This window comes from Anarrhichthys ocellatus, unplaced genomic scaffold (genome assembly GCF_004355925.1).
Source record: "Anarrhichthys ocellatus isolate YVR2014 unplaced genomic scaffold, GSC_Weel_1.0 scaffold24, whole genome shotgun sequence".
NCBI lineage: Eukaryota > Metazoa > Chordata > Actinopteri > Perciformes > Anarhichadidae > Anarrhichthys > Anarrhichthys ocellatus.
Window position 1 is genome coordinate 3,897,316 of NW_022280054.1, and position 21,798 is coordinate 3,919,113.

General features: G+C 41.8%; 1 protein-coding gene across 1 annotated transcript in view; it reads right to left on the reverse strand.

The window, feature by feature from the left end:
• Positions 1-21: 21 nt before the first annotated feature.
• The window catches only part of vps53 (VPS53 subunit of GARP complex), a 24,717-nt gene continuing 2,940 nt past the window's right edge, over positions 22-21,798 (reverse strand). Inside the window, exons 5-22 of the mRNA XM_031860567.1 lie at positions 17,749-17,835; positions 17,146-17,261; positions 16,411-16,530; positions 14,129-14,207; positions 13,839-13,982; positions 13,604-13,746; positions 12,868-13,009; positions 12,104-12,202; positions 11,425-11,519; positions 10,169-10,411; positions 8,328-8,475; positions 7,907-7,989; positions 7,716-7,794; positions 7,374-7,522; positions 7,196-7,265; positions 6,866-7,003; positions 2,435-2,539; positions 22-1,823 (exon numbers count right to left, since the gene is read on the reverse strand). Of these exons, the coding sequence (XP_031716427.1) occupies positions 1,656-1,823; positions 2,435-2,539; positions 6,866-7,003; positions 7,196-7,265; positions 7,374-7,522; positions 7,716-7,794; positions 7,907-7,989; positions 8,328-8,475; positions 10,169-10,411; positions 11,425-11,519; positions 12,104-12,202; positions 12,868-13,009; positions 13,604-13,746; positions 13,839-13,982; positions 14,129-14,207; positions 16,411-16,530; positions 17,146-17,261; positions 17,749-17,835 (2,208 nt within the window). The 3' untranslated portion in view covers positions 22-1,655. The remainder of the gene's footprint in view (positions 1,824-2,434; positions 2,540-6,865; positions 7,004-7,195; positions 7,266-7,373; positions 7,523-7,715; positions 7,795-7,906; positions 7,990-8,327; positions 8,476-10,168; positions 10,412-11,424; positions 11,520-12,103; positions 12,203-12,867; positions 13,010-13,603; positions 13,747-13,838; positions 13,983-14,128; positions 14,208-16,410; positions 16,531-17,145; positions 17,262-17,748; positions 17,836-21,798) is intronic.

Genomic DNA, 21,798 nt, shown 5'->3' on the forward strand with positions numbered 1-21,798 from the left:
ATTGACAGAGTGTACACACATTTCATGACGCACAAAGCGGTAATATTTTAATGGTGTTCAACAATTGCGCGTGTAGCATACAATTCAGACAACACAAAGAAGCAACGTCTTGTACCTGAAGGCGTTGATGTGTACGCCATGGGGCAGGCAACCTTTTTGATAAGATGTGCCATTTTTTTTTTTGTGTGAAATATCAACATCAAAGTTACCTTTAAGTTGAATTATGGCACATCAAAAATGAAATATCCAATGGATCTGTAATTTAGTAATAGTTAAAAAAACACAAATGTTCTCCCAAAATCAGGTCATTGTAATTTTATTCGATAGTATACAAGAAGGCTGATGAGAACAACCATATCTGAGTTGAAATCATTAATACCACCAATCTTGTTAATCAGTAATACAATTCAGCAAAGACGACAAGTAGTAGCCAATCAGAGGCAGAGTATGGTGGGTCTTCCTGCAAGGGAAAAAAAATAATCAAACATTTCCAAAAAACTCTCTTGCACACTTAGTGTGTCATTGGTTACGCCACCGTTGCCTACCCCTTGGTGTACACTAATGCAGTTACATTGACTTGAGTTACTACAACTGAGAGGCACTGGCATTAAAATCAGCGATCAGGGCATTGACTTCAAATAAATAGCTGATTTTTGCTTTCTTCCAGACTGATGTATTGGACATTGAAGAGGATTCGTGAGGGAGCAGCTTCAGAGAACACTGAGCATTTTGTTGTCCTATGGATATGTTGGATATACTAGAACTAAACCTTGTTTACATGTCACTGCAAAGGAGACGGAGGACTAAATTATCAAAGAATATTTTTGGACTGTTAAACAAATTAGACTGACTGACCGCACATATGTGCTCTTATGTACACATGCTTAGTATACTAACATACTTATGTACATATACTTAGTATACTGCCCAGGCAACGGCCCAAGTGAAAAGACTTGGTTCTCATTTTCAAGTCAACCTAGATGGATTTTAAATATTAAGAGAAATCACAGTCACATCGGACTGATGATGCAGGAAATCAAACGATTCTATTCGTCCCAGACGTGGGGACTCTAAACCCGGAGTCAGCGATTCATTTTAGGCCACCGTTCACACAAACAACCCCATCATCTATGTCCACTTCAATGGCTGACAGACATGCACATGAATTTCAACCTGGTATCCGTTACTTGAAGTTAAAATAGTTGAGGGGAAACCATTGAAATATGTTATGTTCAGAAAACATCAACTTCCATTAAGATCAGGCTTCCTGTAATCATTGTGGATTAGACATGTACCAGAGAGGCAGCCAGAGGCTCTCTGAGCACCATTTAGCTAATAGCACTACAATAGTTTTTCTGAGTGCATGTAGTAATGTGCAATGATGTAGTAATGTTACAAAACTCAAGACATTGGTGTCATGAAAAGAAAGGTGGGAAGTTGCAGAAGTAAGTTACATATGGAACAAGTAGCATTTGAGGATGTTTCTTCATATTCCGACGTCAGCTTGGGTTCTTATTACTGTCAGTCAACTTTTTGCTCTTTCTCCACGATAACTGAATGTCTTTGAGATGAATTACAGTAAAAAAAAGCCGTGACTACCATCCCAGCCAGCAGCCCTTTTTAATTTTCAGGATGCAATTTCAATGTGCCTCTGTTCACAGTCTCTTCTTGATGAGTTTCTCTAGTTTGCGGATGCGAGAGGACTCCTGTTCAGGGGTGGGGAAACTGAAGAGAGAGGGCCCACCGTCGGCCCCGGAAGGTGGAGTGGGTAGCCTCTGCCTGAAGAGCTCCAGCATGCTGCTCTGTTCACTGCGCTTCAGACCCTACACAGACATCCACACACAAGTACACACAAACAGGGGAAATCACAAGATATTAAAAAAAAATTTAAATCTTAGAATGCAAAAACAAGATGAAAATGGTTGGTTCACAGGAACATGCTAGAAAACATATGCTAAACAGAATTATGGGAAAAATGAAAAAAAAGACGAGATAACTTAGAGACATAATGCAATATTACATTATTCTGGAAACATGATTGTATGCTTTTTTTTTTTACTAAAGTAAGATGACAAGATAAATACAAGCCTGGTTCTGTCCGGAGGTAAAAAAAAATCCACCTACCAGCACCTCTAAAGTTCACTAATTAATACAAAAAACAAAGTGATAAATACTACAACTTGTAGTTTTATGGATGGTTATGAACAGATGTTGATTAGTGAACTTTAGAGGTGTTGGTGGGCAGATTTAGTTACCTTTCGAACAGAACCTGTCTAGCTGATGAGCTAAGCAGGTCCAGGTCCATATTGAAGCTACAGATTTGAGAGTATTATCAATCTTCTCATCCATCTCCCAACAGAAAAAGCAAATGCCCGGATCTCCCAAAATGTCTAACTCTGTCTTTACATCATTGGTACAGTAGAAACCTACTGACCTTCATGTCCAGAATCTTCTGGAAGGTCTCAGGATTTCCATCAGCCAGGAGCTTGATGTAGTTATCAACAAACACCACTGGCGGTTCATGTGGGGCCATCACCACCTGCGGAAAAGTAGAGTTTAATGTTGGTTCTCTTCCCCCCCCCCCCCCCCTCCTTTTTTGTGAACCATCATGGAACGACCCAAGTGATCTTTAAATGATCCCACATGGGGCAGCTAGGGCCCAAATGAGGGAGGGGGGGGGGGGCTACAACTGACAAACCAAGTATAGTTCTAGCAGCAAACAAAGTTGAGACTATGGTTCTGTATTTAGGAGCCCACTACTCACGCTCATTTATTATTTTTTTTCCTTTTTAAACGCCAATTACTCCACGCATCGGTGGCAAAGAATTGGTTTCACCGGTAATTATTTTGCGGTTATAACGAGTCTGGGCAAAAATCTGCATTAGTCAAGACCGGGCAGAAAAGGTTTAAACGGGACACGTCTTTCTGGATTGGATTCTATTTTTTTTTCCTCCCTAACAATAGAGACTGGGGAGGAAAACGTGGATCGGGTAGCATTTCTTGCAGCCGCTACAAAGAAGGCAGACCAACACATGGCCGACAGACCACCACCTCCCATCTCATGCATACACATGCACGCAGGGATCATCTAAGAAAATGTTTTTCTCTTTTCCTTCACTTCTAAAATAATAATAAAAAAAAGACCCAACCTGTCCTTTCTGTGTTGACTCTTTTCTACACAAGGTAACATATGTGAGAAGGTGAGCTGCACAGGGAGGGAGAGAGTATAGAAAGAGAGGGAAGAGCAGGCATGAAAGGCTCAGGATTGTGTGGAATTCTTCGCTTTCTTACTAGCCCTGCTGACTGAGTGATTTACTTAGCAACTGTCCTGGAGCCAGGCCAAAGGAAAGGCCTGTAGGGACCTTGTAAAAAAAAAAAAAAGAGAAAGAAAGAGAGGGAGTTTAAGAATGAACACGGGCATAAAAAGGGAGAGGGAGAGCAACCGAGTAAGGAGAGGGAAGTGGGGGGGCATTTAGGCTGAACAAGAGTGGGGAAGGGGGGGTTTGACTTTTAAATATTTCCCAGAAGAAAACTTTAGAGGTTGGAGAGAGAGAGAGAGAGAGCTGGAGCTATGCTGGGCTGGAGGAGCGTGGAAAACAGCCACGTCTCACAGGCATCGTACCGGCCAGGAGAGGCCGTCTCACACGGAATCCCACGAACTCCGAACATAACTGAGCACTAGCTCTCAAAACAGACAACACAAATATATTCTTCAACACTGAAAGTACTTACTCTGACAGCTACATAAAGACGGTGGAAGCAGTGGAAACTTAAAATAATTACAGTAATAATTCTCTTGAGACTGAACTGAAGCCCAAGTAGATATTCAGTTTAAACCTTCACCAATCAATATTCTTATATTAACAATTAATTAAATGAGCACGGGTAATGTGAAATGGATCGCTAGTATTAATATCACAGTTCCCTTCAGCTTTATGGGCCGTTTTAGCACCTTTATGCTCATTGTTTTGGTTTTAGGACACAGACCTTCCTTGTTTTGGTGCCGTCTTCCTCTCACTTCAGCAGCAGGCTGCTGCTTTTAGCAAACAAGCTCTGACAAACCTCTATGTGGTGCCTGCCCAGCACCAAACAGCTGAGAGACAAAGTTAGCGGCTAGCTGGTGAACATTGTGAAGCTACTGGCAGCTAAAGAGACAAACATACCCCTCCAGGAGTCAACACCACAAACTCAAAATAAATATTCATGTTAGTCCAAGTGTGCTAAATATGTAACATGTAAAAAAATCTAAAAAAATAATGGTACTCAAGGTTATAGTTGCTTCACACCTGTTGGCAACATCAACAGGACAGTTTTGATTGGTTTGAGATCATCAAATCAACTGTGGAACCATAACATAACATCAAAATGTGCAGCTGTGTACATGCCATGGCAAACAGGTCAACACCAAATACTAACCAACATTTCAGGAATAAATACTATTATAGATATAGTTTTAATCTTACAACACTAAAGGAAAAAAAGCATATAGAACAGTTATGAGTTAACAAGATGACATGCTCGAGGTTTAGATAAAAAAAAGGTGGATTTCAGGACTAAGTGTGGAGAAACACAAGCTTTGCTTACACTCCAGTTTACCTCTCTGGACTATTTAAACAAGATCTCAAGGGTATAAAATCAGAACGTGCAAAAACAACACGGTTCCACTTCATAGAATTTGCATTATGCTTAATTATTTGAAATGTACAAGGAATCCTGCAGCGGGCTATTGGCAGGAATCTCAAAGTGAGCTTTGAAAATGTTAAAGTGCTCCTTCGAGTGTTTCTTGGTGGGGGGGTAGGCCAGATTTGATTTCAAGTCACAGCATCACAGAGTGTAACTTAAAACTATTGTTGAGGCTAGACGGAGGAATTCTTGTATTGACCCTCTCTAGATGGGTTTGTCTTTCAGAGGCTTCAGCCTCAGCCCAAGGTGGAAGCAATTACCTGTGAGGAACCTTGATGTTGCGCACAGTTGATGGCTAATATGCTGGCCACAGTACAAACGCTTGTCTTTACTCATATGGGCTTTCTCTCTCAAAGGCCGGAAACGTTCACAGAAGACACTTTGCTCGTTCAAAAATGTTATTTTTTCATAATTGTATGCCTTCTTGCTACCAGGGACAAAATGCAATGTTTGCCTGTATCTTATTGGTTAGGACTGTATTATTCGTCTATCATTCGAATTATCACTGAGACTTTTCTTCAAAAGGATGTTTGCTGTTTGCAGTATCAGCTTTCTAGCCTCCAGAATGATTATTATGTCTTCCGCTGTCACAGTAATCGATGCGAATCATTCGAAGGCCTTAATGGAGTGTTAGCTACGTCTTTGAGACCTCTTCAAAAGTCATGAAGATCACATTCCAGCTGAAGGGGCCCACTGGCAGTCGGATCCAGAAAAAGAGCTAGACATGCTGATGTGAATGCATTTTATAATTCTATAATGTGAAAGCCTTTTTAATGTGTGGCAGCTGACTGGAAATTCTTTTATATACAGTGCATCCAGGGCATCTTTCCAGGGAACAAAGACAAGCCTTAAACAGAACACATGGACCAGCGTGCATCCCAGTAGAACGACAGAAGAAGAGGCTATCCAATCTGAAATAGGGGAGAGGGGTTTGCAAAGCTAGTGTGCCTGAAGTCCCAAATCTAGGACAGGTTTTAAGATGTGGTTGCAATATTATAACTACATTAACTATAGCACAGCATAGCAGGATTAGAGCAGGTCACACTAACTGCTACAAACGTCAAGGCAGTCCAACCAGCATAACTTCAGGAAGGAAAGAATGCCTCCCGGAAGGCCAAGGTAAATCAAGGGACAGGCGTGTGTGTGTGTGCATTTCTGTACACTCCAGAGACAGTTAATTAGGGTGTGGTGTATCTACGGCAGCCACATACCATTGTCCTCCAGGGTCTCATGAGGTAAATTATGAGGCGAGGCTAAGAATCATGTCCATCCCCCATACACCATGTTTTACTGGACATGTTTTCGTGAGTAGACGCATGGTTGCATGCATCTACGTATTTACTCACTCACTCACACCTTTCCACTGGCTTAAGGTCAACCACATACTGTGTTTAGGAATATGTTTGTGTGTGTGTGTGTGTGTCTTGTGTTGGCCCGTCTCCCACTCATTAAACCAGTAGTGCATGGGCTCGATTACTATTCCCGAGGTGCGTTATTTTATAGGAACATGCTCATGAAGTGCTATTGTGAGAGAGGTTAAAGACCCAATTAAAGAATTATTTCGCCCAAAATAAACTCTAAGTAGATAATCTGCATGAGTGACTCAAAACAAACACTTCAATACTGGCTCGCCAATGAAACCAAACACTCAAAGGACAAATGTTGTCTTTTGTTGCTTCTTATGATGGAACCTTAATCAGTGGAAAAAACAGTTAGCTGCAAGATGTGTCTCTCTGTTCGTGGTTAAGCGTTAGCGTCAACACCAAAGCTCGTGTTTAACTGGATATGTCAGAATTTCAATACCAAATCTGAACAATGGCGAACAAGAGATAAAGACAAGTCATTCAGACCGCACTCAGACAAAAGGGTCCATCGAAAGTTCCAAGCCTTTAAAGGTCAGAAAGTGAAGCTTTGGTTGTACAAATAGCCAGCATGAATTCAGCCACCCAAGTTAAATGTGATAAAACCTGAAGTGTCCCATAAAGATGAAGTGGCTCTGATAATGTGTTTAAGTTGAACTACTTTGTATTTAGAGAACTCAAGTTCTCATTAAAATCCATCAGTTAAAGATACGGACTCATTCAGAGTTTATACGTGATGGGTAAACTGTTTGAAACAATCTCTCGACTAGCCTTAAGAGCAAGGTTGAGTGGTTTTCCATCTTGCATCTAAGGCGCCTCACCTTAAGGATCATCTCTGCACGGGTCATGCCTTTCACCACTATCTTGGTGTAGCTGGCAGGTGCCTTGCGGAGCACCTGGGAGCCTATGGAGGGCAGATCCAGCAAGACGGTCTTCAGGGAGTGAGTGTCGAGGAGGAGCTGGTTGAATTGGATACACAAGTCAGAAACTCCGGCATAAGAACAGTTATTCAAGATTAAACCCGTGTGTAAAGCATGAATTTTCTGAATTAATACACATGTGCATGTACGGTTTAAAATGTCCTTAAGATGATGACTCACAGCGCAGCTCAAATGAAGCTTTGGGAAAGCGTTAGCATAAATTAGACTTACTTGTTCAGCGCCCACCATGCTGATAGGCTTACATCGGAACAGGTGGTTGATAAATTTGGGAATGAAAGAACTAAGGAAAGAAAGAAGTGAGAAATACATCAACTTTGGGAACACTATGGCTTATTTATAGAACAATGATGTGCATATGAATGTGTGTGTGTGTGTACATGTATCTTACTTTGTGAACTTGATGCAGAATTGTGTGAAGTATTTGCGTGTGGAGGCCAGATTGTCTCTGATGTTCGGCACATTTTGTTTAATGTGCATGATGATTGACGTCACATAAGGACTCTGGTCACCCACATGCTCTACACTCTGCCACGGCATCTGAGAGAGAGAGAGACAGAGAGAGAGGAGAGAGGAGAGAGAAAGAAAAAGAGAGGCAAAAATATGTAATTTTAATGATTGGCAATGGTATTAGATTCCAAATTCTTTATATTTTATGACCTGAATGTGTGACTATTTGTGTGTGTGTGTGTGTGTGTGTGTGTGTGTGTGTGTGTGTGTGTGTGTGTCAAACCTTGCTCATAGCAGTAAGAGCAGGGTCACAGGCAGCATCAAGATCTTGAACGAGTAGCTGGATACTGTTTGAGATCACACTGAGAAAATAAGACAGTAAATAATGAACACCATTAAAACATACTCTTCACATTTACAGGTAGGCTCTTTTTTGATATGAGGAACATTGCTGGTCCGGTAGTTGTCACTTACGTGCTGAATGTATCCATCTCTCCTGTCAAATTAATTCTTTCCACCAGGAGTTTATCTACCTTCTCCTTAAGTTTCTCTTCCAACTGGAACATACAAAAACACAAATATAAACACATAAAAAGCGTACTTTGAGTGCACCCTTTCAAATGTTTGTTGGTCTATTTTTTTAAAATACTGAATTAAATTGCTGTATGTGTGTTGAAAAACAGCATGGGTGAAACCTTTAAGGGTGTATTGCAATCAGAACTGCCACTGTGAGTCCCTTAAAACGCTGATGAAACACGGGTCAAACATTGTGTCACTGCTACATGATGGGCATCGCTTATGTTCCCCATCATATACAGTCACTGCAGTTCAACTTAAGGCATGGATTCATAGATTCTTCAGGCCTCAAGTCTGTATTCTGAATATGTATACATGCCTGTTGTGTGGTAGCCAGGCAGTACTCTGCAGTGCTGAGGATGCTACAGATCAGGCAGAGCTCGTCCACGGTGAACTTTGCAGCTTCTGAGACTTCTTTCTCCTTCAGCAGACTGCTGATGGTCAGACCCACGCTGTTACTGTTGGATCTGGAGAGAGAGAGATAGACGTAACATCAGTAAAACAGAGAAAGAGTGGGATATTACTTGAAGTCCAATCAGTAGTTTCTGCCTCAACTGATCATAACTGTAAAGAAATAGTCTACTACTGATGAATAATGAATATTTAGCTGTTGTAAAAGTGTTAGTACTCGTATTACGGTATCCATCAATGTTTGAGTGATTGCTGGCTTAGTCTTGTGTATTTTAAAGCTTTGTGGTGACTTCTCTTTGTTTACATTCAGATCACAGATCACTGTGTGCCGTTAAGTTATAGGGTGAATTAGAGGGATCAGGGTTTGAGACGAACCCCAAGATGCTGTGTATTGCTTTTCCTAAAACTGGCTGATGTGGACCTTCTTTGCCGACTGCGCTTTAAGAAAAACTCTTTGAGTGACCGCATGTAAAGAAGTAATAACCGAGGCACAACAGGCATAATTACGAGCAGACGCAAGTGTCCGGATGCTGCACGGACGAGGCTTCAGCAGCGGCCCAGTCATTAATAAACGTCATAACGGAGACGTGGGGAAAACCACAACATAGTCCAAGCTCCTTTCAAGGGCCTCTCTCCAAACCTCGCAAAACCAATTCATAGCACACCACATTGGACGACCGCGTCTGCAAGTGTACGCTCCTGCAAAGCCTTTGAGTGCATCTCAGTATCGTGTTTGCATACAGCTCAGAGTATGACATACATTAGTCAGCGAGAGCAAGAGTGTAATTAGCGTGCATGAGAAACAGAAACAGAGCACACCTGTGTGTTTGTGTTCACCATAGCCAGTGATGATTTCTGATGTTGCCACTGAGCCAGATATGTTTTTACTGGTAGTATATTAGGCTTTACCACAACATAACCAAATCCAGATCCCTCAGAGCGTGCCATTCCAATCCATCAAACACAGCGAGGACTGTAGACATTACGTTTTTAAACTAAACTCCTAAACGGCTCCATCACCATACCAAAATAATGAACAAATATGGGCATGACTTACTTGTTTATGAAAAATGAATCCTAATTAAATCTCTGTTAGTGTTACCGCCCATTAAATGTAATGATTCTCATGGATGGAAACAGTTGAAGTACTAGTGAGTGTTCTTGTCAGCATGATGGTGTATGTGTGATTGATGAATGCTGTGTTTTGAATAGTTTTTGGAAAGTAATGGAGATCTATGCCACAGAGAAATACACAGGCAATACTTGTTAGTATGAGTAAGCCATTGTTGGCTTATGCCTGTTAGTGTTAATCGTTGAAAAGAAGAAAAATTACAGAAAATTAGGCTTTTCCTTGTCAATTCAAATCAGTCAGACTGTCTTAGAGCCAGCATCTACTGACCATTACAGAACAAAACAATTCTTTCATATTGGCTTCAGCAACTGCCAAAGCATAGAGCGTTGAAGTCACTCTGGACGTGTCTTCATATTGAAGCTGGTTGCTTTAGGAATGTCAGTAAAAGGTACCGTTATTGTCGTCTATTCAGCACCTTGCAACAATGTCATGCTCAGACTGACCTTCTGTTGCTACATTGAATCTCTCTTTGTTTTAATTCTACTATGGGACAAAGTGTACGCACGGAAAACCACGAGTATCCCTCGCTCCGTGTTAAGACTGTAACCTCACATACATGACAAAGGACAATTCAAATATAGGACTTTTTTTAATGACCAAACCTGAACCATTCTTACTTGGGCAGGTTGCCAGAGAGGATCTTCCAAGCGTACTCTCTCAGGAATTTCTGGAAGATGGTTGTGAGGGCGATCATTGGCTCTCCGGTGCTCAGTTGGGAACACTGCACCATGCACTTCTTGTAATAGACAAACAGGTCAGCGCAGCTGGGCAGCACTGCTCCGCCCTCCTCTGTGCCTGCCTTGGGCGGACCTTGAGCTCTGAAGTCAGCCACAAACCGGTCAATCAGTTCGCCCAGGTTCCTGCAGATGCCCGAAAATGTACAACCAAACCCACATAGGTTCAAAAACACATGCGCACGCGGGTGGTTTGGATTAGAGGCACATGAAAGGAATTACATGAATCAAATATAAACATTAAAAACATGTGATTGGTTCCTAAACCCCAAAGAATAAATAAAAGGATAAAATAACAAGCAGAGAGACAGAGTGTCGCATGGATAAATAGGAGAAAATATTCCAAGCATATCAAAATCCTCAGTACTACAGTCAACAGGTCCGGTCCAATCCTACTGAATCTTGGAACTAAAGCCAAGGACAAAACAAGCAGGCCACTGTTCTCTCCTGCTATGTCCCACTGGGAACAGGCTGATCTGGCTGTTGTCTGTTTAAGGCTTTTGGATAGAAATGAGGTTGTAGCTGCGGAATAGGTCAATCCTGTCCCCTCGGAGAGACAAACGGCATTTAACAGTCCAGAGAGCCAGGAGCTGCATGCAAGCACAGCAGTCCCAGAGGTGTGCTCAGTATGAGGAGCGATCAGCATGACTGGGGAAGGGGACTGATGGAGGAGAAGTGAAGGATGGTGGTAGAAGACAGAGGAAGGGGAGGCGGGAAGAAAACAGAAAAAGACTGTAAAAAATAGGGAGAGAAATACGAAAGAAATATATTTAGAGGGATTGAGATGAAGAAAGAAAGAATGAAACAAAGATTACACAGAAAAAAAAGAGGGGTACCAAAAAGGAATTAAAATAAAGAGGTGGGAAGGAAAATAGGCAGATCTGCTGTGGTAGCACTTATTCAACCTCCCTCTCTCTTTCTTTCTCCCAGCGTCTGTGGTCGTGTAGCTAATGGGAAACATTTCTGCCACAGTGGAGACAGAGGCATGTACAGCAACAAGAGATGGAAAGATGATTGATGAGTGGACAATGGAAAAAGGAGGCAAGTGCCAGCTTTAAACACAACCTGCTCCTGATCCTGGCTGCGTGTACCACAACCCAATTTGGCCCGGTGGGCTTGTATGAGTGCGTGTTGCTCACTTGTCTTGGGATTCTATGTAGACGTAGAGATGAGGTTCAAAGCACTTCGAGACAATGCCATGGAAAGGGTTGTCCGGAGCTTTTGGCTTCCTTGGCTAAAAAGAATGAGGAGAAGGAGTTCGTGAAAAAACAGGATTGAGGTTCAGCTCCTGATCAGTGACTTTATATTTTGCCTCCAAACACAGTTTTCAAGGATAAGGTGGTGTCACATGTTAGAAACTGAAGCAATGTACTTCCTATGCATAAAGTACGCTTAGCTACCTAACTCTGAATAAAGGCTATAATGGTCATTTTTTTGTTGATACTATTTTAAAGAGGTGTGGATTTAACCTAATGATCCTTTCAGAGGCTGTAGTTTGTGGTTATGTTGAACGGTGTTGTGTTATAATGAGAAGTATTTCTTAACCTCAGTTATATTAGAGTGTAGTTTCACCTTTGGTGTACCCAACATCCTTCAGCCACGATAGTATTCTTGTGTTCAAACTACTGCCTCATAGGCACATGGTAGTAACTTGAGGTAGAACATGGTAGAATACTTAAATATGGCTGCTACACCACTGTTCTACTCATATTCCCTTTATGAGGAGCACAACAAAAAAACATTCATAGCTGCCTAAAGAAAGCTCCGCATCAGAGAATGCCACAACAGGTCCGATGGGGTCCTTCGAGGCCAACTCACCTTAGCCAGATCCTCGTCCTTATCTGCGCCCACATCCTCACCTCCCTCGTCCTCCAGGAAGGGGTTAGTAGACTCGAGAGGGCTCTCTGGCTTTTTCTGCTATAAAAGCACAGATAAAATTTTAGTATTTTTTTCTATTGCTCAATTATTAAGAGCAGCATTAAGGGTTTTACTGCCACTAAGGCAGTCCATGCTGTGAATACTCTTAACGCACAGAACTGTTTCTGTAATTATCACAAACTCTTTTAAATACAATCCAGGTTTCATCATTTGCTTCCATGTTTACGGAGACCATTTTCATGGGAGGCTTTGGTGAAACTGTACCTCCAATTATAAAATTCCACCCAACCAAATCCCTGATTGAATTACAGAACCAAACAGGCATGGGTGTGAACTGAACTGAGGACAAAAGGGCCTCTGACTATCCCAAATATTATCAGTTCTGAACAAGCTTGGCCTAGATGTCCCCCGACAAAATAATCATAATCCGTCCATTCTCTTTGCATCGCTTTTACCTCCACACGCCAACTTGACCTGGATTAAAAGGTTTCTTCAAGCTGTGACAAAGAGAGTACTCTTTGTGTGTGTGAGTGTAGAACACAACAAGCTACGGATCTGCAAAACCAGCAACCTCGATGAAATATTTTGCCTTAATGGGGTAAAATCTGCATGCTACCATTCTGCTAAAACAAACCCAAAAGTTTCCAGCTGTAGTTGATTATGAATAGACCTGTATGCAAAGTTTTTCTGTGTCATTTTCTCACTCCAGGTATGTCCGTCAAGGTGCATCCTGTGAAACGTTTGGCCAGAAGACCCTCGAAGTTCGTAGTCCTCTGAATAGCAAACAGAAGCAGCTTCACTTCGATCTCCTTAGCGCGTGTCCGCATCACTTTGGCCAGCTCCACCCTTAGAAACACACATGGAATGAAATTGGACATATCATCAGTTTGACTTCTATGCTCAGACAACCCAAAATGTGTCCAATGATCCTTGTTAGTACACAATCTTTTCATTTGTCCTTTTAGCAAAAACACGTCTGTTTTCTAACAACACAACGACAATTTTTGCCAGATGTTTTGTTGTTGTCAGCTGCAGCTGGGAGTAACGCACAAACAATGCCCACTCTCCTTCTTCCCTCGTGTAGTTGTGGGGAAAAGACTGAGAAGTGTGTGCACTAGGTCACTGCTCATGTAGGCCACCTTCTTCAACTGTACGAGAAGCCAAATCACAGACTCCAAGTCAGGCACGCGATACCAGTGTGGTTCACTCCATAATGCAGAGAAGTCTCACAACCTATTTCTCAATTCCTGCCTTTGTAATTAGATTTTAACTTAATTTTCTTTTTTCTTTTTTCTTTTCTTGGGGACAGAGAAACAGTATAAAATAGTCATTAAATAGGCTAAAGCCACAAACCCCAAAGATTCATAGTCTAAGATCACTTAAATTGCGACGCTTGTTCCTCGATGGGTTTTCATACTCTGTGTCAGAGTGTGTATTTACCTGGTGATGTGGCAGAACTCCACAGCAACACGCTCCGTCATGCACCACTCCTCAGGAAACATGCGTCCATACTTCTCCTCATAGTCCACCAGCTGCCGTTTGATCCAGGCGTAGCGGCGATCAATCTTGTCGAGCCATGCAACCTGAGCAACAGGGTACGATATCATTTCATTAATACCTAAATACCACCTTTTTTTCAATCATTTATATTATTAAAAGTAAAATTCTTACTCACATCTTGGTTTTCTTGGAATAATACCAGGTACTCTGAGAGGTGTTGCCTGATGAACTTTTTGATAATCTCCTGTTTAATGCGCAGATCCAGCACATTGGCCACCAGACAGGCATCTCTCAGCACGTTACTGGGACCACCTGGTCTCTGGATGGATGACGTAAAGTTTTGTACGGGGGGGGGGGACAAGACAAGAACATTATCTAAATGGAGATCAATGGAAGTAATGTGTCCAGAAATAAAATGGAAACTTAACAAATCTGAAAATCCAGATTCCCATACAACATATTTACCTTGGAGCCTTGAGAGGGGAAAGATTCTTCAAAATCTGCCAGGATCTGAGTCCCCAACTCACTCTGAGCTGCCTTCACTCTGGAATGGACAGAAAACAATGACACGAAATGATTCAGTGGTTTCTCAGTCAAATGTCATATTGGAATGGTGGCAATTTCATGTCGGAAGCTTCCAATATATAAAAAACCTTTTATGGCTAGTTTAATGATTCTCCAAAGAACTGCAGAGAAAGGCGCTATTTACCTCAAGACCAAAAATGTTTTTGAAGTGTCACATCACCCACATAAAATCGCTACTTTAAAATATTTGGAAAACTACAAGAATGGTGGAGAAATGGAAATATAATGAGGGCTACTTAGACAATCTGAGTCCTGTCCAGCGATTCTGTGTTCATCCAGGCCGGGTTAACCGAGGACAGCAACCCAGAGCAATGACAATCGTCCAGAATAAACAGGGGAGATAATATCACAGACGGATGGCAACTGAACTGCGAGCCTTCATTTCAAGTGCTCGCTGTCGGCTATCGACTCAAGTACCCACATGTGTCTAGCCAGCTACTGAGTATGAGACTCTCCAGCTCCTGTTTAAGATGCGCCTCACACTCTGATAAGCTGATGTCACAGAGAGCAAGCTGTCAGCAGCCGGCCTGACTGTGTCCAGTCTGTGGCTGCTTTTTGTTTGTATGCGTTTACACATAGTATACAATAGTGCAACAAAGCCAAAGATGTTGTCTGCCCGTCAGCTGAACCGTGACAGTGACCGTGTAGTTCAGACAGTGAGGAAAGCATCGAGCGATGAAAAGAAAAAAGGCTTATTAAAGAATAATCTGAGTTGATCCTGCTGCACTGACTCCGTTTAGTCACGGTTCAAAGTACTGTCGGGACAAAAGGCCAATTTCTTTCACAGAATTAATGAAGGAATATGGAAAATGTCAGATCAAGGCTCTAATATGCATTTAGACTGTAACCCTGTGGAATTTAACATTTGTTTAAAACTGAACCGTGCCTTTTTTGAGCTGGAAAATTCCCGTATAGTTTTTACAACAAAAACTCGTATTTTTCAGAATGACAAATTATTTTCTTTAATACTTTTGTTTGAGCCGACATACAAATTAAAACAAGTATTTCATGTTTATTCCTGTTCAGTTTTAAAATTAGTTAATTTCATTGACAGAAATATTCCACCTAAATTATTCTACCTTCCCACTCAATTTTGGTTTTACATAATTTTACAAGAAATCTTACTGATTGAAAGTAAGTGTACTCTTTTGTTTCATGTATGAATTCAGAATGTAATAGAAACGTGTCTTTTATTGTCTTGCTCTCATTAAATATACAGAAATGGTTTGATTATATACAGTAGGTAACAATACTCGCCGGTGTTACTTTTCCTCCTGGCTGTAATTCTGTGAACTCACCATCTGATCCAACAGTCTGCCTCTATATCCAGCCTGCCCTTGTTTGTCAGAGAGGTTTTTCTACTTACTTTCTATTAACTGTTTGTGTCCAGCTGTCTGTCTGTCTGTCTGCCCCCCCCCCCCGTCTCTCCTATCATCTGTTTCTCCAGCAGTGTATCTTCTTCTACACAGCTGTTGTTCGGTATGAACACAGTCTGCCACACCTCAGTCACAACAGAACAGATGGTCATCCTTTTTTTGTTTTTGGGGATCAGCACTACTTTGAACTTGAATATCAGCTTGGACAATGTGTCCCAAATTGATTCCAATGTTCTTGGAAAGTAATATGAAAATGGAAATTTAATCAGTCAGGACTGTGGGAAACAACACTGTAACAATGCACTTTGTTCTGTTTCATAATGTATTAAATGTGTTTTATACAAACACACACACACGTACACACCTACATATGGAGACACACACAAATCCTCAAATAATTATGCCCCTAATCTCTCACAATGAAAGAAATTCTGGCATAATAAGACCCTATTCAGCGTTTCCTTCCTGTGAGTTCCTGTATGTGTGGGGTTGTGCGTGCATGCTTGTGAATATCTGCATAAACAGGATGTAATACACAAAATACCTCCAGCCAAGTTCAGCGGATGAGCTATGGAATATTTCAGCTGTAAGCAGAGATCGAGCTTTGAACTGGCTACTGGAAATGAGCGGTTCTTACAGCTATGCTACACTCAGAGAAAGTGAAGCTGAGTAAAATACGTGAAGAAATAACTTAATGTAAGCACATACAGTATGTGTGTGTGTGTGTGTGTGTGTGTGTGTGTGTGTGTGTGTGTGTGTGTGTGTGTGTGTGCGCGTGTTAGTTACCTCTCAGAAAGCTGTCTGATCTGGGGTATGCCCATGTACTTGTGGAAATGTTCAAGCACGTTGACCACTCCCTGCAGCAGGTTGGCCACCTCACCATACTGCCTTTTTCTGGTCATGGCTCTGGAACAGAACACAACATGTGATTTGTTTCTATTATTATATAAAGAAAATATCTATGTTTATATCCTCTACGCTAGAATTGTAAAGTGGTTACACCACACAGCTATGTAAATAAATAAGTCAAGCATCAACCTAGCTGTATATCTCGCACAAGTGTAAATTCATTCATAACATCAGCTGAAGGTGAGAAAAATCCAGCATGGCTTTGCATACAGAATACAGAATATGGATACTAGAGATTAAAATGATTAAGCCCTTTTGTGGGGACTGGACAGTGTGATGTTCTTTCCACCTGACATTTTATGGGATTTTCTTCTTGTTTTGCAGTTAAATCAGATCTTTCATCAATATATGTTAGCTGCTTTAACCCCAAGGTTTTGGGAAATTGTCGACATTGCTGAAAACAGATTGGACTGCAGTAAAACTCATCCTTCAGCCTGTGGTTTCGGGGTTTTATGAGGTTTGATACCAGACCTGCTTTGTACTGGCAGCAACTAATCCTTTTTCCTAAAACAGAGAGGGCATGTCACAACTACAGAGACACTCAACAACCCCAAATACTCTATTATGGTCGAATAAGTTTTAGGGTGAATCGTGAAATGTGATTGTACCCACTCTAAAGAGTCAACACCCCCTGCCAACATGTGCAAGTGGTTGAGGGTGGTGATGGATGTAGTTAGGTGGCGCTTGGCATGGTCCAGCTGCTTTATGTCCCTTGTAATCTCCTTGACCTGTGCAGGAAGAGGAACAAGTCAGACTGGTTGGTCGCAAATCGCATGAAGACAGGAGAAGATAAAAGTGCAGAGATGGGAAAAGAAGAAGCAGGAGAAGGTGAACAAATGTAGGTGATTCACTGGATCGAGTGATGGAACAAAGAGAAACAGAGCCAGATGAACGACACACCCATTGGTTTGGGAAATCATTGCTCCTACATGCCTCCTGAGGGAGGGTCTGCTTGCCAATCTCCCCCTCGTCCTTTCTTTACGCACTCAGCCCACTAGCCTTCCTCTGACACACACGCACACACACACACACATGGAAGGTGCATTACCTCAACTATAAATAACTCCTCCCACTGTCCTCTATTGTAACGGAAGGATATAGGGTGTATCTACCCTGTGCTAGGGTCATGGATCATGTCCCTTATATGCTTTAACAGGCCAGCTTTGTGTGTGTGTGTGTGTGTGTGTGTGTGTGTGTGTGTGTGTGTGTACATACCATTTGTTCAGACTTCTCTGCCTTGTCCTTGATGTCTTTGATTTTGCCAAAGAGCTGCTGGATGGCGATCTGGGCCTCTTCCAAAGCCTGCCCAAAACAAACAGAGCAATATGAAATATACAGAGAAGACCCAATTTCAACTGGGGTTTAAAAAAAGACACAGATAGTGTGTGTATGTCTGCATTCTTAGGAATGGGCAACACAACAAAATAAGCTTTAAGTTTGGACTTAAGTTCCAACTCTAGCACCAAAGTCCAGCTCAGTCCATCACTAATCATGTCAGACAAACACACTAAGCAGAAACAGCAGCAGGAAGTGGAGGACAAAAAGGAAAACCAAACAGAGCTGTTGGACCATAACCTTCAAAAAGAACAAAGGGATGAGAAACTTCTCACTCCTCAGCTCGACTGAGCCGACAGCTACAGAGTTTTCCATCTGTTGGCTGGTTAATCAGTGGAGCAGTGGCGAGTCAAATGGTACAGACAAGATAAAAGTCTTCTGCTGTTTGGTGCTTCCACGAGATGCAATACATGAGTGTCTTTAAGCGGATAAAATATGTTTCTATCTTCATCCGAACAAATCCTAACAGACTGCACTGTGCTATAATTGTGAATGAGTAAACTTAACAAACGCCTCCCGTGTCTGCTGGAAATGTCAAAAATGAAAGGAAATGGACAGTCTGGATTTTCTTTCATCCACAACTTCATGGGCAGAGAACATGGAAACCTTTTCATGAAAATGTGTCATCCCAAAAATAAAGTATAAACGTCCCTTTAACTTTCCTAAATTACCTAAGAATATGCTACACTGATAATACTTTGTTGTGAGAAGCAAGGCGGTGTGAGGAATCATTGTGTGCCAGCCTGGGTGAAATTTCCAAAGATATTTTCTTATCCACTGGCAAAAAAAACCTGCTTATGCCTGTTTCCAGGTCTGGTTTACAGACTAATTGTGGAGCTATCTAGATATCTAACATTGATAGGTCTTAGTTCTCCCACACAACTTCCCTTCTCCGTTCTCTACACTGGCTCCCTGTAACAGCTCGCATCCAGTTTAAGACTCTGGTGCTAGCCTACAGGGCAGTGAAAGGAACAGCTCCTTCCTATCTCCAGACCATGCTCAAGCCCTACACCCCCGCCCGACCACTTGGCTCTGCTGCCTCGGGGCGATTGGTCGCCCCGTCGCTCAGAGGTCCCTGCGGCCGATCGACCCGATCACGGCTGTTTTCTGTCCTGGCCCCACAATGGTGGAATGAACTCCCCACTGACCTCAGGACAGCAGAGTCGCTGCCCATCTTTCGGCGCAGGCTGAAAACTCACCTCTTCAAGAAGTACTACCCCGAGCCTTCCACTTAGCACCTATTGTATTCATATTAGTTTGTTGCACCTATTGTATTCATATTAGTTTGTTGCACTTATTGTATTCATATTAGTTTGTTTCTGCGCTGTACTTTTGCTCTGGTTTATACTCTTAGATGCTTGTTTAAAAAAGGAGATGCACTTGACTTCTGGTGACTAGTAGTTCTCTTGAATACCGATGTTGAATACAGTTATTGTAAGTTGCTTTGGATAAAAGCGTCTGCCAAATGACTGTAATGTAATGTAGTCTAATCGCTGCATAAAGGCTGTCGCCGTAAAGGATAAAGAGAGATTGTTAGCAGTTTTAACAGCCTGTAAAAGCCGGACTGGATCAGATAACATTAGACAGTTACAATTGTCAGATAGTTAACCTGCTATTTTAATATCTCCCCATCATCTGACATGGCAGCTGTTCTTTGATGGTCCTAAACAGAGATTGTGCTCTGACATCTGATGCTAAGGTAATTGGCTTCACTTGACCATTTGTTGTGAAACAACTTGACTCTCCTCAAATTCACACACTCCCCCTTCCTCTCCCCCCCTTCTCTCTCTCTCTCTCTCTCTCTCTCTCTCTCTCTCTCTCTCTCTTTCTCAAGGAATGCTAACAGCCGGCACCAACTGTGCAAGGAATTTACCGAGTTTACAAGTACCTCTACACAAACATAAATACAGCTTGCACTGGCAGCAGAGGATTAATTCTCCCTCCTGATTGCAGCACTTGGTGACAGTGTCGCGGAGACACAGTCAACACGACGCCATACGACCAGGTCATGAAGTCACCAAAGAGACATGTTGACATAATAATAATTTATTAATTGAGTTTATGATTCATTTCCTTTCATTAATCCCTCCATGGAGAGTGTGAACCTGAATGTTCTTAAACTAAGCTAAAACTTAATTTACTCTGTGTAATATGACTTTGTGCCATGGAGGCCAGACAGAGAACCTTTCTTCAATAAAGATAAGCAGAAGCTGACCGTAGCTTGCATGCATCCTTCTTTTTATGATTTAAGCCACCCTTTGATTGTTGGGTGATTGGATAAATGAATTGGGGTGGGGTGGGGTGGGGAGCAGGTAGGTTATGTGATTACGCTTTGATCTGAGTGAGGAGGAAGGGAGTGCCATTGAATCTTTAGAGCGGTTCCCCGGAGGACTTCTTGAGCAAACAAAGTGCATGCAGAAGAGGCCAGAACCTCCAAGGCTGCAATTGTCGCTCATGCAAACTCAGCTGAGTCAATCTGGCTCGCTTCCTAGCGCTCATTTCCTGTATTTAGCCTTGAGGAAAGCAGAGAGAGACCACTGCCCTGCAGGCGCCTCCCTGCCCAAGATTGTTATCTGCTCTGACACACAAACACACCAAGTCCGTGTGTCCCTAACATGCAATGAGCAGCACAGGTCCCAAGGCACATATAGGTGGTATTATGGAGTTCCCATTGAGAAGCTGAAACAGGCTTTGGATGCTCTGACAGACATCAGTGTAAGTTCTGAATTGAGGGCCAAATAGAATAAATCTGATCAACCAAACAGGTTTATTTTGACAGTTGGATCATTGCCTGAGCACAACGCTTCATGTCAACATTTTTAAAGAGACAGTTTAGAGAGAGAAGAGCGCTTCACTTAACAGAGGAAAGAATAGCACATGAAGTGCTTTTGTATAGAAGCCCTCCTAGTGTTAAAACAATTGTTTAACCATAGCTAAGCCTGACAGTAAATAATACCCAAAGCACCACTTCTTCTAATGTACTTTGTTATAAATACGCTGCAACACATTTCCTTGAATGCTTTTCCATTTGCAAAGCGAAACGACATTTTGGCGCAGCTGGTGTTTGCAGATGATGTTAGAGTCAGAGTTAATAGGCTATACTGGAAAAACATAAGAAGCACAGACTGATAAGGTATGTAGAGTGTGACACTTTAAAAAATATATAAATACAGAAAACAAAAAGTCATAAACATCATAAATTAGGAGGCAGAAGAAAGAAAGTGTTTAGAGCATATAAGAGTAAGAGTTCTGAGAAGATGTAACTAAGTACATTTACTCAAGTACTCAGGTACAAATTCAAGTTACCTGTACTTTACTTGACTATTTCCATATCATGCAATTTTCTACTTTTACCCCACTACTATTTGTCTGACAGCTTTAGTTACTTTTCAGATCAAACTTTATAATTGTACAACAGCGTATGGGGTATAAACTCTTGACCTGGCAGACTACAACCAGATACAGATATCTTCTGTGTGTGTGTGTGTGTGTGTTAAATTGTGGACATTTGCCAGATACAACCAGAGTGGTCGGGATATTCAACAAACTGCGCTCATCTTTACCACTTTAGGAAATAACATCTGTAATATTTTGACCACATGAAATGTCCCAAATTAAAAGGGATTAGTCTGGATTGTGCAGAAATTAGCCGCATATGAGCACTGCCATCATTTCTATTTAATGACATCATTATAAACGGGTCTGTCTCTCTGCCACTGGACACCATGTATCACAGTCAATCATACCGTCACCATTTAGGCTTGTATGTATGCATCCATCCTAATGTAATACAATATACATTTCAGTGTTTGTTTTCTTACAAATGAAACACAGCCATCAACAAACTAAATATCAGCTCTATTAGCCGTCAGGGTCAAATCACTCCCCAGCTCAGACTCCCCCTACTTTCTCTCTCCTCCTGTCTTGCTC